At 31.2% G+C, this 12,392-nt stretch overlaps 1 protein-coding gene across 3 annotated transcripts; it reads left to right on the forward strand.

The window, feature by feature from the left end:
- Positions 1 to 9,864: 9,864 nt before the first annotated feature.
- On the forward strand, positions 9,865 to 12,083 carry LOC18038931. Of its 3 annotated transcripts, none has more exons than XM_006428320.2 (4): positions 9,865 to 10,463; positions 10,557 to 10,745; positions 10,844 to 11,059; positions 11,560 to 12,083. In XM_006428320.2, the coding sequence occupies exons 1-4, from the start codon at positions 10,461 to 10,463 to the stop codon at positions 11,782 to 11,784; spliced, it is 633 nt and encodes a 210-aa protein (XP_006428383.1). In that variant the 5' UTR covers positions 9,865 to 10,460; the 3' UTR covers positions 11,785 to 12,083. The 3 variants fall into 3 exon arrangements, with proteins under 3 accessions (XP_006428383.1, XP_006428384.1, XP_006428381.1); XM_006428321.2 differs by having other exon boundaries at positions 10,566 to 10,745; XM_006428318.2 differs by having other exon boundaries at positions 11,567 to 11,700.
- Positions 12,084 to 12,392: the final 309 nt, after the last annotated feature.

The raw sequence follows: 12,392 nt of genomic DNA on the forward strand, positions 1-12,392 counted from the left end.
TTCCTCTTGTATTTAGAGAGAATTTGAGAATTGAATATAATTACTCTTAAATTGAGAGTTTTGAGTGTATTTGGAGCTTGGGTGAGAGAAAATTATTTCTGAGAGTGTAGTTGTAATAATTTTCCATAAAATGAATATTTTTCTCTGGTTGTCTTTTGACAACGGCCGTGGATTTTCCCCGGATTTAGAGTTTTCCACGTAAATCTTGTGTTGTGTGATTGATGTATTCTTCATTTAATTTTTCTATTGATTTGTTGCTTAATAAATTGCTTGGAGTGATCTTAGAAGGAATCTCAATTTCCTAACAGTGGTATCAGAGCCATTGATTGAACCTTTGGTGTCGTAGGTACTGTTCACGTATACGGTATTGTCCACGTAAAGCAGTGGGAGCCAATCAAAATAGTCTGTGGTAAAGAGCAAAGGCTGATTTGCCAAGCGAATATGTCAAGGTTGAAAATTTCAAGTCTGGTGAAATTTGAAATAGAAACATTTGATGGAAAACTCAACTTTGGCTTGTGGCAAATTGAAGTCAAGGATATGTTGATTCAATCTGGGTTACACAAGGCATTAAAGAGGAAGCCATCCCCTGCTTCCAAAAGTGGCTCTGGAAAAGCTAGTATAAGCAATGAAGATTGGGAAAAGTTAAATGATAGAGCTGCAATTGCTATACGACTGTGTCTAGCAATGAATGTTCTTGCAAATGTAGGAAATGTTCCTATAGTGAAAGACCTTTGGGAGAGGTTAGAAAAAATTTATCAGACAAAGAGCATCTCAAATCGATTGTACCTGAATGAGTGATTGCACACACTATGAATGGCTGAAGGTACAAAAATTTCCAATCACCTCAGTGTTCTTAATGGTATTGTGTTAGAACTAGAAGTCATTGGAGTTAAAATTGAAGATGAGGACAAGGCGCTTAGGCTGCTGTGGTCACTTCCAACTTCCTACAAACACTTGTTACCTACTTTGATATATGGGAAAAAGACAGTAGATCTTGAAGAAGTTACTAGTACTTTACTCTCAGAAGAAAGAAGATTGAGTGGTGAAAGTACTGAAACTGCATATGTCTTAGCTTTGGTAATTGTAGGGAATTAGAAGAAAGATAAGTCTAAAAAGAAAGGAGTATGCTGGGGGTGTGGACAATCAAGGCACCTAAAAAGAGATTGTCATAGGAGAAATGGAGCAAGATCAACAAGTGGCTCCAGATTAGATACTAATAGCATTACTAGTGGTAAGCCTCTCATCATAATGGGAGATGATGGTCCCTTGTAAAATGAATGATGATGACATCCTCATGGTATACCACTAGTACCATGAAAGAGGATGTGTTACTGTTAGCGGGTCCATAAGATTTGCACACAAGACATGGTTGGCATTGATGCAAGGTGTGTGGTGGAATTTATGTTGATGACTGACAAACTTCCAAAAAAGCCAACATGGAAGTTGCACCATAAATTTCAGCAGGATATTTTGACATGTGCCGATGTAAAATTCTTAAAATTGGTAATTAATTCTAAGTGATATACTCTTTATGGTGAAGTATGATAATTCTCTATATTGTGGATTATGACTAAGGTGAAGACATTAAGGATGGTGTGGAGATTGATTGGTTTTCAATCTAATCTCCAAGTGGGAGAATTGTTAAAAATAGGGTTTGACCACGAGGTGAACAGTAACACGGTTTGACCATACGGCTTAAACTGTGACACAACATGAACAGTAACGTGGTATGAACAGCAACGTGCCATGAACAGTAACATGGTTTGAACAGTGATATCCGTTTGGTTATAAATAGGGGAGCCTTTCATAAGATTTTATCATCCCAAATATTCACTTCCTCTTGTATTTAGAGAGAATTTGAGAGTTGAATATAATTACTCTTAAATTGAGAGTTTTGGGTGTATTTGGGGTTTGGGTGAGAGAAAATTATTTCTGAGAGTGGTTGTAATAATTTTCCACATAGTGAATATTTTTCTCTGGTTGTCTTTTGACAACGACCGTGATTTTTCTCCGGATATAGAGTTTTCCACATAAATCTTGTGTTGTGTGATTGGTGTATTCTTCATTTATTTTTTCTATTAATTTGTTGCTTGACAAATTGCTTGGAGTGATCTTGAAGAAATCGCATATTTGCTTGACATCGACGTCGACAGCAATGGTTGGTTGAGTTCGTGCTCAATCATGGGTGGCTACGGTTTGTTTGACTTTTTGCTTTTTGATTTTGGAATTATAAATTTGTAAGTTAGATTTTTGAAACCTTAATTTTTAGGTTTTATCATAACAACATTGTAATACCTTTTGAAAGCTTAATTTTTGAAACCTTGAACGTGACTCATGTGTGGCTGGATTCGTGGTTGATGCAGGTGGATTTGGGAATTTAGGTTTTGATAGCTTTTTTGTAATTGCTTTTATATTTTATTCTTTTTTATTTTTTTAGTGCAATCCGACTGGAATATTGGAATCAACCTAGACCTTCGATCTTAAGCAAAACCAATCGGATTGCACAAATACTATCCAATCGGATTGATTTATCCAAATATGATCTATGCCCACCCCTACTTGGTTCTAGGGATGATTGTCTATCTCAAGCTCTCACCGCAATATCTAGTAAGAGAAAGCCGTGATAGTGTACACTAAAACCTTTCTAATAGGCAGGGGAATGTATTTCATGACCCCATCAAATTGCAAATGAGGGAGGGAGACTACTAGAGATGGCCAATTGGTCAAAGCAAGGCCTATGCGTGCTCGTGCATGTGTCATACTGTGCCCACTGTATTTCAGGTCATATCATGCCGTGCCTAATTTTTTTTGCTTAGGTCCGGTCGTGCCTAAGAAAAAAAGCCCAATAAATATTTTTCTTTTTTTAAAATTTTTTAAGAGCATATGCCAAGTTGTCGGTATACTTTTTTCAAGTATATGTACTTCTTTTAGGTCTATGCCTTTATTCAAATTTAATAGAATGGAAAATTCAAAACTCAAGTCCATATTCAATAATAATAAACTAATAATAGTAAGAGAATGTAATATTAATTACTAAGTTTGACCTTATAGTGTTACAATCTTTTTAATACTTAACAACAATAATAATAATAAATTTTTCTTAAGCATTAACTTAATTGTTAACTTGGACTTACATAGAGCCATAAATCATAGTTCACAAAATATTAATGCATATTTATAAAATCATAATATTTATCATTTTATTCATTAAAATCATGATATCAATGATTAATTTAATAAATAATAAATATAATTCAATTATAGTATTTTTTTTAAACTAAGAATTAAATGAATTTAAAAATTCAATTTCAAGTTATTTATAAAAGGGAAAAGGACATTCAACCCCCCAACGTTTAGGAAAATGGACAAAAAACCCCTGAACGTTTTAAAAAGGACTTATAACCCCCTTTCTGTTAACAAACACCGTTTGTTTTAACAGTAAATTTATTTTTAATTTTTAATTAGCATTATACCCTTATAATAAAAAAATTAATATATTAATTTGAGATATATCATAATTAATAATTTTTTAAAAGCTTAAAATTGAGATACAATTATTTTTTTGCCAAAATTATTTACTATAAATTATACCTTTCTAACAATAATAATATGGTTTTGATTCCTCAAAGAAAAAAGGTTTAATCAAATTTTGTTTTATTAGTAATAATCACATATGAAAGGTTTGATAATTAGAAAGGTATACTTTATAGCAAATAATTTGGACAAAAATGTAATTGTATCTCAATTTTTAATTTTAAAAAATATTAATTGTGACATGTCTCAAATCAATATATTAATTTATATTTATTATAAGGGTATAAAGTAATTAAAAATAAAAAATAAATTTACTGTTAAAACAAACGGTGTTTATTAACGGAAAGGGGGTTATAAGTCCTTTTTGAAACGTTGAGGGGTTTTTTGTCCCTTTTCCTAAACGTTGGGGGGTTGAATGTCCTTTTCCCTTTATAAAATCATAAAATTTTAAATTTACTTTTAATAAAAAATAAAATGTGCTTATTACGGGCTTTTTCATCATGTTGTGCTTATCCCATCTCTAATCATGTCGTACTTTTAAGGCATATGTGCCTAAAATTCAAAGCCAGCCCAGCCCACGTGCATGTCGTGCCATGCCGCATGGCCCACCGAAACGTGCTCGTGTCGTGCCGTGCCACGTGTCATCCAGCCTATTGGTCATCTCTAGAGACTACTATTAAATCGAAACAATAGCTTTAGAAGAATAAATGGGGATGCACATACATGGGCAACGTATAAAATGTGTACTATAAGCCTTTCTTTGTAGAAACTAAAGCAATACACCAACATTTTAAACTTCTCAAGTGCATTTCACATGGTGTATATATACTACTCATTTATTATACATTTTAACATGTTCACATGAATCCCCGAGTAGCTTTCAATATCTTAAACAAATTAAAAAGTTTAAATGTTTTAGTGCCTTTATAAATGGTTCACCTCATATAAGGATATGCTCGATGTGAACCCGCAGTACATAGATACATGCTCGAAAGGCAGTATGCTCTAAAGAGAATCCTCCATCCATTGCATCCCGTATGCTAATGCCTAATGAACTATAGTTAGATTGCCTATTGACGTGGTATGCTCACTTATGTAAGCTTAAGACACGTAAATAACCATATGGTTTGTGGTGATATTGAACACAATCTCTCTAACAACACATCCCCAAAAAACCTCACGTGAGTAGAATTTTAAGGTTGTGCTTTGGTAAATTTTTAAATTTGGGTTTTCAAATTTTGATTGGACATGCTTTGTGTTTTTCTTCTTTTTAAATTTTGGTATTAGGGTTCCGAATTTTGATTTCAACATTTGGATTTGGGTATTTATGTTTTGGTAAATTGCTGTTGGTACCTATTTTCCTTTCAAACAAAGTGAAAATTATTACTAGTATTTGCTTCAGTGTATTTCTATTTTGTAAATTTTTTAATTTTGTTTTATAATTGAAAAGTCATTTTCGTACTTTAGAATGGTCAACTCAAATCTTACTAATGTCTAGGTAGGTCTTCGAAATGTATAGTATTAAGCTGACTTTTTTTACTAACTTTTTTAAAAGATACAATTGATAGTTATTGGATAAGAATATAGAACTAATTAAATCTTAACCGTATATTACAATACATGCATGTGTAATAGAAAATTATGAAGAGTTGAGAATAGATTAGCTCAACAATGGATCATAATCCCTCTTAAACAAAATAGATCTTTGCCAAAGTGTCACGTGATAAAACCTCAAGGAATTAGGTTTTGGTACTTAGCTTTTTAATTTCTTTTTTAAATTTAATTTAATTAAAAAAAGTGCTTGCAAGTAGGGGCATCAATTTGTAATTATATCGTGCTCGTTTCGTGTCAAATTTAAGGAAACACAGTTACCACATATTTATTAATCATGTTGAAATATTAAAACATATATATGATCCTTTTATTAATTATGTTGACCTATTTAACATATTTAATACACAAAATTAAATTCATTTAAAAATAAAAAATATTTCAATATTATTCATAGAAATAGATTATAAATAAGTTAATATGACATAAATATGACGTTAATAAGTTTATAACATAATATAAATGACACAAATAATTAATTTAGTGTTTAGTATATATATTAGTTATTTTTTTCAATAATATTACTACATATTAATTAATATTCTTGTCATAAACGTGTAAACATATTAAAGTACTCTAACAAAAATATGGTGCAATTATTTATAGTGTTGTGTCATGTCAGCCAATTTATTAATTGTGTCAATATTTGTCAACATGAATACGAAAAAGTCATGTCGTGTCCCGTGTAATCGTATCATAACCAATTCTAGGAAATAGGTTTTCCATTAAAAAAATTAAATTATTATATAATTTAATTTAAACAGATACAATTAGTAATTCGGGATTCTGATCGAAATTCAAGTTTTTCTGCCATCCTGACTGTGACGAAAAGCTAAGGTTGCTTTTTCTTATTTGAATGCATAACGCTTTGGTAAATTTAGAAATTTATTTCTCATATATCATAAAAGTTGGAAAGGCATACATCTTTAATGATGCATTTAGGAGTACTTTAAGGTTTTTTCTTATAAAAAAATTCACATAAAAACTTTTGTGGAATAATAGTTTCTAGCATTTTTAACATAAGCATTTCTATCCTACTGTCATTTTGTGAGTTTTGGAGAGCTTTAGAATAAAAATACTCTATACTACTAAAGCAACTCACTTTTCTTTTAATTTACTAAAAAAAATTTGCGTCAAAATTTTCCTATAAAAAAGTTAACGAAATCGAATCGGGAGTTGGGTTTAAATCTTGAGTTCCCTGAACTAAATAAGTGAACAATATTTTAATCAACACTTGCATATAGTCCAAAAGCATTAGAACGAAGAGGAAAATGTGTTTTATATTACAAAGGGTATGACTAAGATGCATAAATATTAATGCTATACATTAAGGAAATTTTTTTTACAGACAATAAAAAACTAATGGCCGATGCAAAGTGTAGCTGATGCATCGTCTGATCATAGCAAGACTCTTTTAATTATACTACTAGAACCAAAATGCCTAGTTGCTTTTTTAATTCTTTACTTTAGCAGATATGTTTAAACCGTTCTAATAGTTAAACCTATTTTTGTACCGAGGTATCACATGATTGGATAATATTTTTATTTTTTTGAATTCCATGATTGGATAATATTGAATCTTTCTATCTAGCCCAATTAATACACCCATTCCTTGATAATATTTTAATTGCACAATATTTTCTTGCTCGGCAAGGCTGGAAGCCACCATCAATTCAGCACAAACATTACTGGCGGCAAAACTGCAATTACATAAATGCGCACAGCTCAATATTATCGTCACTATATGAGTAAACAATGTGGCCAATTTTTTTTTTTTATTATTCAAGGACTCGGTCTCTTCTATATGTTTTAAACCAAAAAATATATTAAAGTACCGTACGACAAAGACATACTACCCACTTTTTAGTTTAATGTCTGGAATATTTAGTCTCCTGGGACCAAGTTATATTTGAATTAAAATATATTAAATGTGAATGTAAATTTATCACATACGGTTCAGTTTGATTCAAGATATCTTCAACTCTTTCGTATCATAGCTGATTTAAGAGGAAATATTAATATAATTTTCATTTTAAAAAAAGAATCAATTACAATTACAATTATTATTATTATTAATTTTTCTAATGAATACCTAATCTCCTCCCACCTATGTGAGGGATTCAAACAAATATCTTTTTTTTTTTCAACTATATTAGAGTTGGTATAAACTTTTGTACATCTATACCCATTCTAATGTTCAGTGATTTAATTTCATATTAAGTTTTATGTAATCTAATATGTTCTGATGCCTGAGGCAGAAGATACTACTCTGATGGTTTCTTGCTGCTGTAGGTACTAAAATTAGTTTGTCTTCCGGTTTGGTCAAGAGGACTACTGCTTGGTGTAGTAATGATGGAAGGCTCCTAAAGAATGTAGGTTGATGGCAGTTGAGTGTGTGTTGATTGATGAGCCATTGAATGATGTGTGAATAGTATTAAGAGCAGGCTCCATTTTTGAGAAAAAAAGGGAGAACCCTTTACCTTTATCACTTAAGGAACAAATCTATATAAGATAGTATAGTATGAAACCTTAGACTACAAGGTAAGGATTTGATTTGAGTTAACAATGAGTTTCCTCATAAATATTGTAGAGGAGATTCTTTCCTCTTATAAAGTAGGGTTTTGTGTCCTTTTGGGAATTGTACTTTGATGCCTAACCGCCAAGCAATCTTTTTTTTTTTTTGGGACAAGCCAAGCAATCTACCTTGATCATGATAAGGGATTGGCGCATGTAACCCTGCAATAAATATGAAGATGGATTTTAATATTTCATGACTTCATATGACATTTTATTAGCTCGTATCATATGACATTTTATTATGGGTTAAGATCCCTTAAATTAGCTTAACCGGCGTTTTATTGTAGTTTCGATCTTACTTAAGTACATTTATGTCTTTCAAATTAGAACCCATAATATATACATAATTGCTCGAACTAATGTCTTTGGTACATTAAAAAATACGTACCCTAAACTAGTCAAACTTTTGGTTTATTGTTGATTTTTAGGCAGCAACGAATATAAAGTTTTTTGAATATATCAAATATAATAAAAAGAAAGTTCAAATTGAAGCCTACTTGAATATTACAGTCAAGTGTTGACCTTACAGCATCCCTCCAAATCATTTTAAAACCCCCTTTTCAATTATATTCTGTTTAATTACTAAAATCATCCTTTTCTTTTAATATACCCCTTTTTCAAACCATTACTCTCTATAAAACTCAGGGGTCATTTGAGATTGCTTTTAGGAGACTCAAAAGTAATTTTTAAAAGGTAAGAGTTAATTTTAGTATTTAATAATTTTTTAACTTTTGGCAAAATAACTTCATCTGACAACAGAGCTTTTCAAAATCTAATTTTAAGAATAATTTTTATACTTAATATAATTCCATATAAATCCTCATATATATTATAAAAATTTAAAATTATCCTTATTAATTAAAAAATAAAATTATTAACTTTAAATAGCTTATATTATTACCAATTATATTGAGATGATAAAATAAAAAACAAAATTAATATTATAAAATATTTATTTTCGTTATCAATAATTATATACAACAATAAAAAAATCTTATATACATATTTGTAAATATATAAATAAATTTATTCAATATTATCCAATTTAGATATTTATAGTCTTACAATAATTTAATAATAAGATTTACCAGATACATACGATTGTTTTTAAAACTTATAGTACCTTTAAAAATAAGTTTTACCAAACGTTTAATTTATTTTTTTCACAAGTGATTATTATTACAGCACAGCTAACAACAATTATTTTTAAAGGTTACAGCATTACAAAATTGATCCTCAAAACATTAACTTCCAAATAATAAAAATAATCAATATGAAAATTTAAAGCAAAGAGAAAGAAAAACAATATTAACGCTTTAAGTTTGTGCAAATCATTTGTATAGATGAGATTAAAAAAAAGAATAAGAAAAAGAAAGAGAGAGAGAGAGAAGCAAATGTGATTCAATTGGTTTGGGTTGTAAGGCAAGTAGATCGGAGCTTTATTGTTTTATTCTCGGGTTGCAGCAAATGATTTAACTGGGGCATAAACTTCAAGTTCGTTAATTATATGATGGTTTAATCACTTGGTGAAAGATGTTCCAAGTGTTGCCACATGTTATCCTTGAGTTTTATTAATACATGCAGATTATAGATTAAAGAGAGAAAAAGGTAAGTTGCATTTGTCCTCAAAAGTAATCGTATTAGAATAGAGGTTTTAAAAAGACTTTGGAGGTAGTCAATAGTCCCACTCTACAATCAAACGAACGTATCAAAGTTGAATAGAATTGAAGACCAACATAAAATTAAACTTTTAATGTCATTGAGAAGATTCAAATCCTCTATCTTAGAATTAAAAGAAAGATGTACAAGCAAATCAAACTAAAGGATTGTTAACACAAGTTGTTAATTATTTAATATTATTGATTCACTCAAGTTGTGATTAATTCATAGTAAAAATGTCATGATTAATTCATTTATTTTTAAAAAAAGAAACACTCAAATATAATGTTAGTGAATAAAATATTGAATTAAATTTATAAGTCAAAATATTTACCTCATATGATAATATTGCACTTGTTATACTTTTTTCTTTTTAACGGCATATATACTATTCTTCTTGCTTCAATCAAATAATCAATTCTTAAAGGAATGCACTTTTTTGTATGGCTTTAAAACATTAAAAAAAAAAAAGGATTCATTCAAACTTAGAAAAGATATTGTACTATATCTTATTCGGTCAAATTACTCATATTTCTAAAATTCTTGCATCACTGTTGTTACCAATTTTCCTAAATCTCGAACATCCACGGCAAGAAACCGAATGCGGCCCGCATCACAAAAGAGGGATTATGGCAAGTGGCAAATTTTTACACGTGTCACAAATTTATTAAAGGATGATTATTACGTGAAAGTTTGATAATGCGTAGGTAAATGGCCGACTCACTGCCTACGTAGAGAGACGCAAAGAAGATACCAAAAGTAGCGTAGGCGCCCAAGCCTCCCATCTCTGTCTATCAATCCGACGGCTGTGTATCAACTTCAGCCGCCACAATAAATCTGATCCGTCGAGATAGCAAGCGCATTAAGTCATTTGTTTATAAGCCTTGTCCTTTAGTCTAGCCACTGCTTTAATTTGCTGTTGTTGAATTCCAAAAGTTGCAAAGTTCATCAGTTAGTCCCCCTTCTCTTCTCTCTGCATTCTGATAATCATCATATATAATTAAGTGATCAACAAATCCATCAATTTAGATTCTCTCACGTCTTCACATTACAGCAAAATCTCATTGGTTTTTTCAAAAATGGTAATTTTGGTGATCATTTTTCTTTTTCCCTTTCCACAAAATCTAAGTTATGCCATTTAATTTGCTTTCTCCTTCCATTCTTATTGAATTTAGTTTGAGCAGGAAGCATCACTGGTACCACCATGGCTAGAGCCAATGCTAAGAACAGCCTTTTTCACCGTCTGCCGGACACACGGCGACGCCGCAAGGAGCGAATGCAATATGTATTGTTTAGACTGTAATGACCATGCATTTTGCTTTTACTGCCGTTCTTCAAAACACAAGGATCATCAAGTAATTCAGGTATTACGGTTTAATGTTTATATATATCGGGTTCTATTTGTAGTGGGGTTGTTTCTTTTCATTTTTTTTTAATTTATTTAGATCATTTAATTTTTTAGATTAGAAGATCTTCATATCATGATGTCGTGAGAGTTGGAGAGATTCAGAATATAATGGATATAAGCGGAGTTCAGACTTATGTGATAAACAGTGCTAGAGTTGTATTTCTGAATGAGAGGCCTCAACCAAGAAGTGGTAAAGGAGTTGCTCACATTTGTGAAATCTGTGGAAGAAGCCTTTTAGACCCATTTCGTTTCTGTTCTTTGGGATGTAAGGTTAGCATTTAGCAATTATCATTTCCTTTTTCTATCTTTTTGATTGTTTGCCTATTGCATGCCTCACATTGTTCTCATCGACCCATCATTCAGCATGATGATGATCATCATATGGTCACGGTTTCATCATGCATGACCCCACGTTTCTTAAACCACCATCACCATCACCATCTCCATCTCCATCTCCATCTCCATCACCATCACAACCACCCTCTCCCCGCATTAATTTATCATACGATTTACAATATTCACCAATTTCTTTACCCAAATAATGTGCATCAATGTAAATCATACTCAATTTATAATGAATTTATAATAATTATTTTAATTGAATTTATCATTACATATTTTGTTACTTCTCCCTAAAGTGTTTGTTTAAGTGATTTTCAAACAACTATTTAACTGGTTACTCGAATTTAAACTTTTAAGGACTAACTAATCAATTTAGATTTTATCGGCCACCACTTCTTAGAAATTAATATATGTGTTTTGTTACTTAGCTTGCAGGAATAAAGAGAGATGGAAACGCAAGCTTTACCTTGGAGATTAAGAATGAGGCATTTATGGAAAGAAAAGAAGGAATATCAAGACAAGTCTCCTCAAGAAAACAAGAGGAATTGCGTGAAGACTCACAACATGACATTTACCCGCCCACAACTCATAAACCTCCTTCTAGTGCAAGGAGAAGAAAAGGCGTTCCTCATAGGGCACCCTTTGGATCCTAATAAGTAATAATCAATAATTAATTACTGCCCTTAAAAACAAATAATATTTGTGTATACTTGCATTCAATCCCATCATTTCTTTCGTAAACTACTCCTTGTTTCGGGGGTCTTTGTCCTAACCAATTATAAAAGAGGGTGTAGGGTACCCTTTTGGTGGGGTGTCAAAGAAACAATAGGGTAAGATAGTTTAATCTTTTAGATTTGGGACCCATACAACAAATTCTTCAATAATGCACAATTGTTTTTTGATAGTTGCTGGTGTACATGTAATTAAGAAAAATAAAGCAAGTCATTGTGGAGTCCGATTTATTGTTTTGGTGGGTCCAACAACCACATGGGCCGATTACATAAAGAGCCAACAGCTTTTTATTGTTCAATGCGTGTACGCGGCATGTCAACTTTCTTTGATGGTTACCGAAATTGTATAGCTAATTGAATATTTTTCTGTTGTTAATTTACTTGAATGATCTTCTTGTGAAATGTATGTAACTGTGACGAGACAATTATGAATGTGGGAGTCTATTGAGGGTACCTTCATAAAGGGCCCAAACGAGTACGTAATTGAAGCTGAAAGATATTACTGGGAGCTAAAACCGCAAAAAAATTTA

The sequence above is a fragment of the Citrus clementina genome, unplaced genomic scaffold (genome assembly GCF_000493195.1).
Source record: "Citrus clementina cultivar Clemenules unplaced genomic scaffold, Citrus_clementina_v1.0 scaffold_6, whole genome shotgun sequence".
NCBI lineage: Eukaryota > Viridiplantae > Streptophyta > Magnoliopsida > Sapindales > Rutaceae > Citrus > Citrus x clementina.

Coding starts and splice junctions, on each gene's coding strand:
- LOC18038931 (XM_006428320.2), top strand. Junction 10,746..10,843: donor AGGATCATCAAGTAATTCAG/GTATTACGGTTT, acceptor TTAATTTTTTAG/ATTAGAAGATCTTCATATCA. Junction 11,060..11,559: donor TCTGTTCTTTGGGATGTAAG/GTTAGCATTTAG, acceptor TTTGTTACTTAG/CTTGCAGGAATAAAGAGAGA.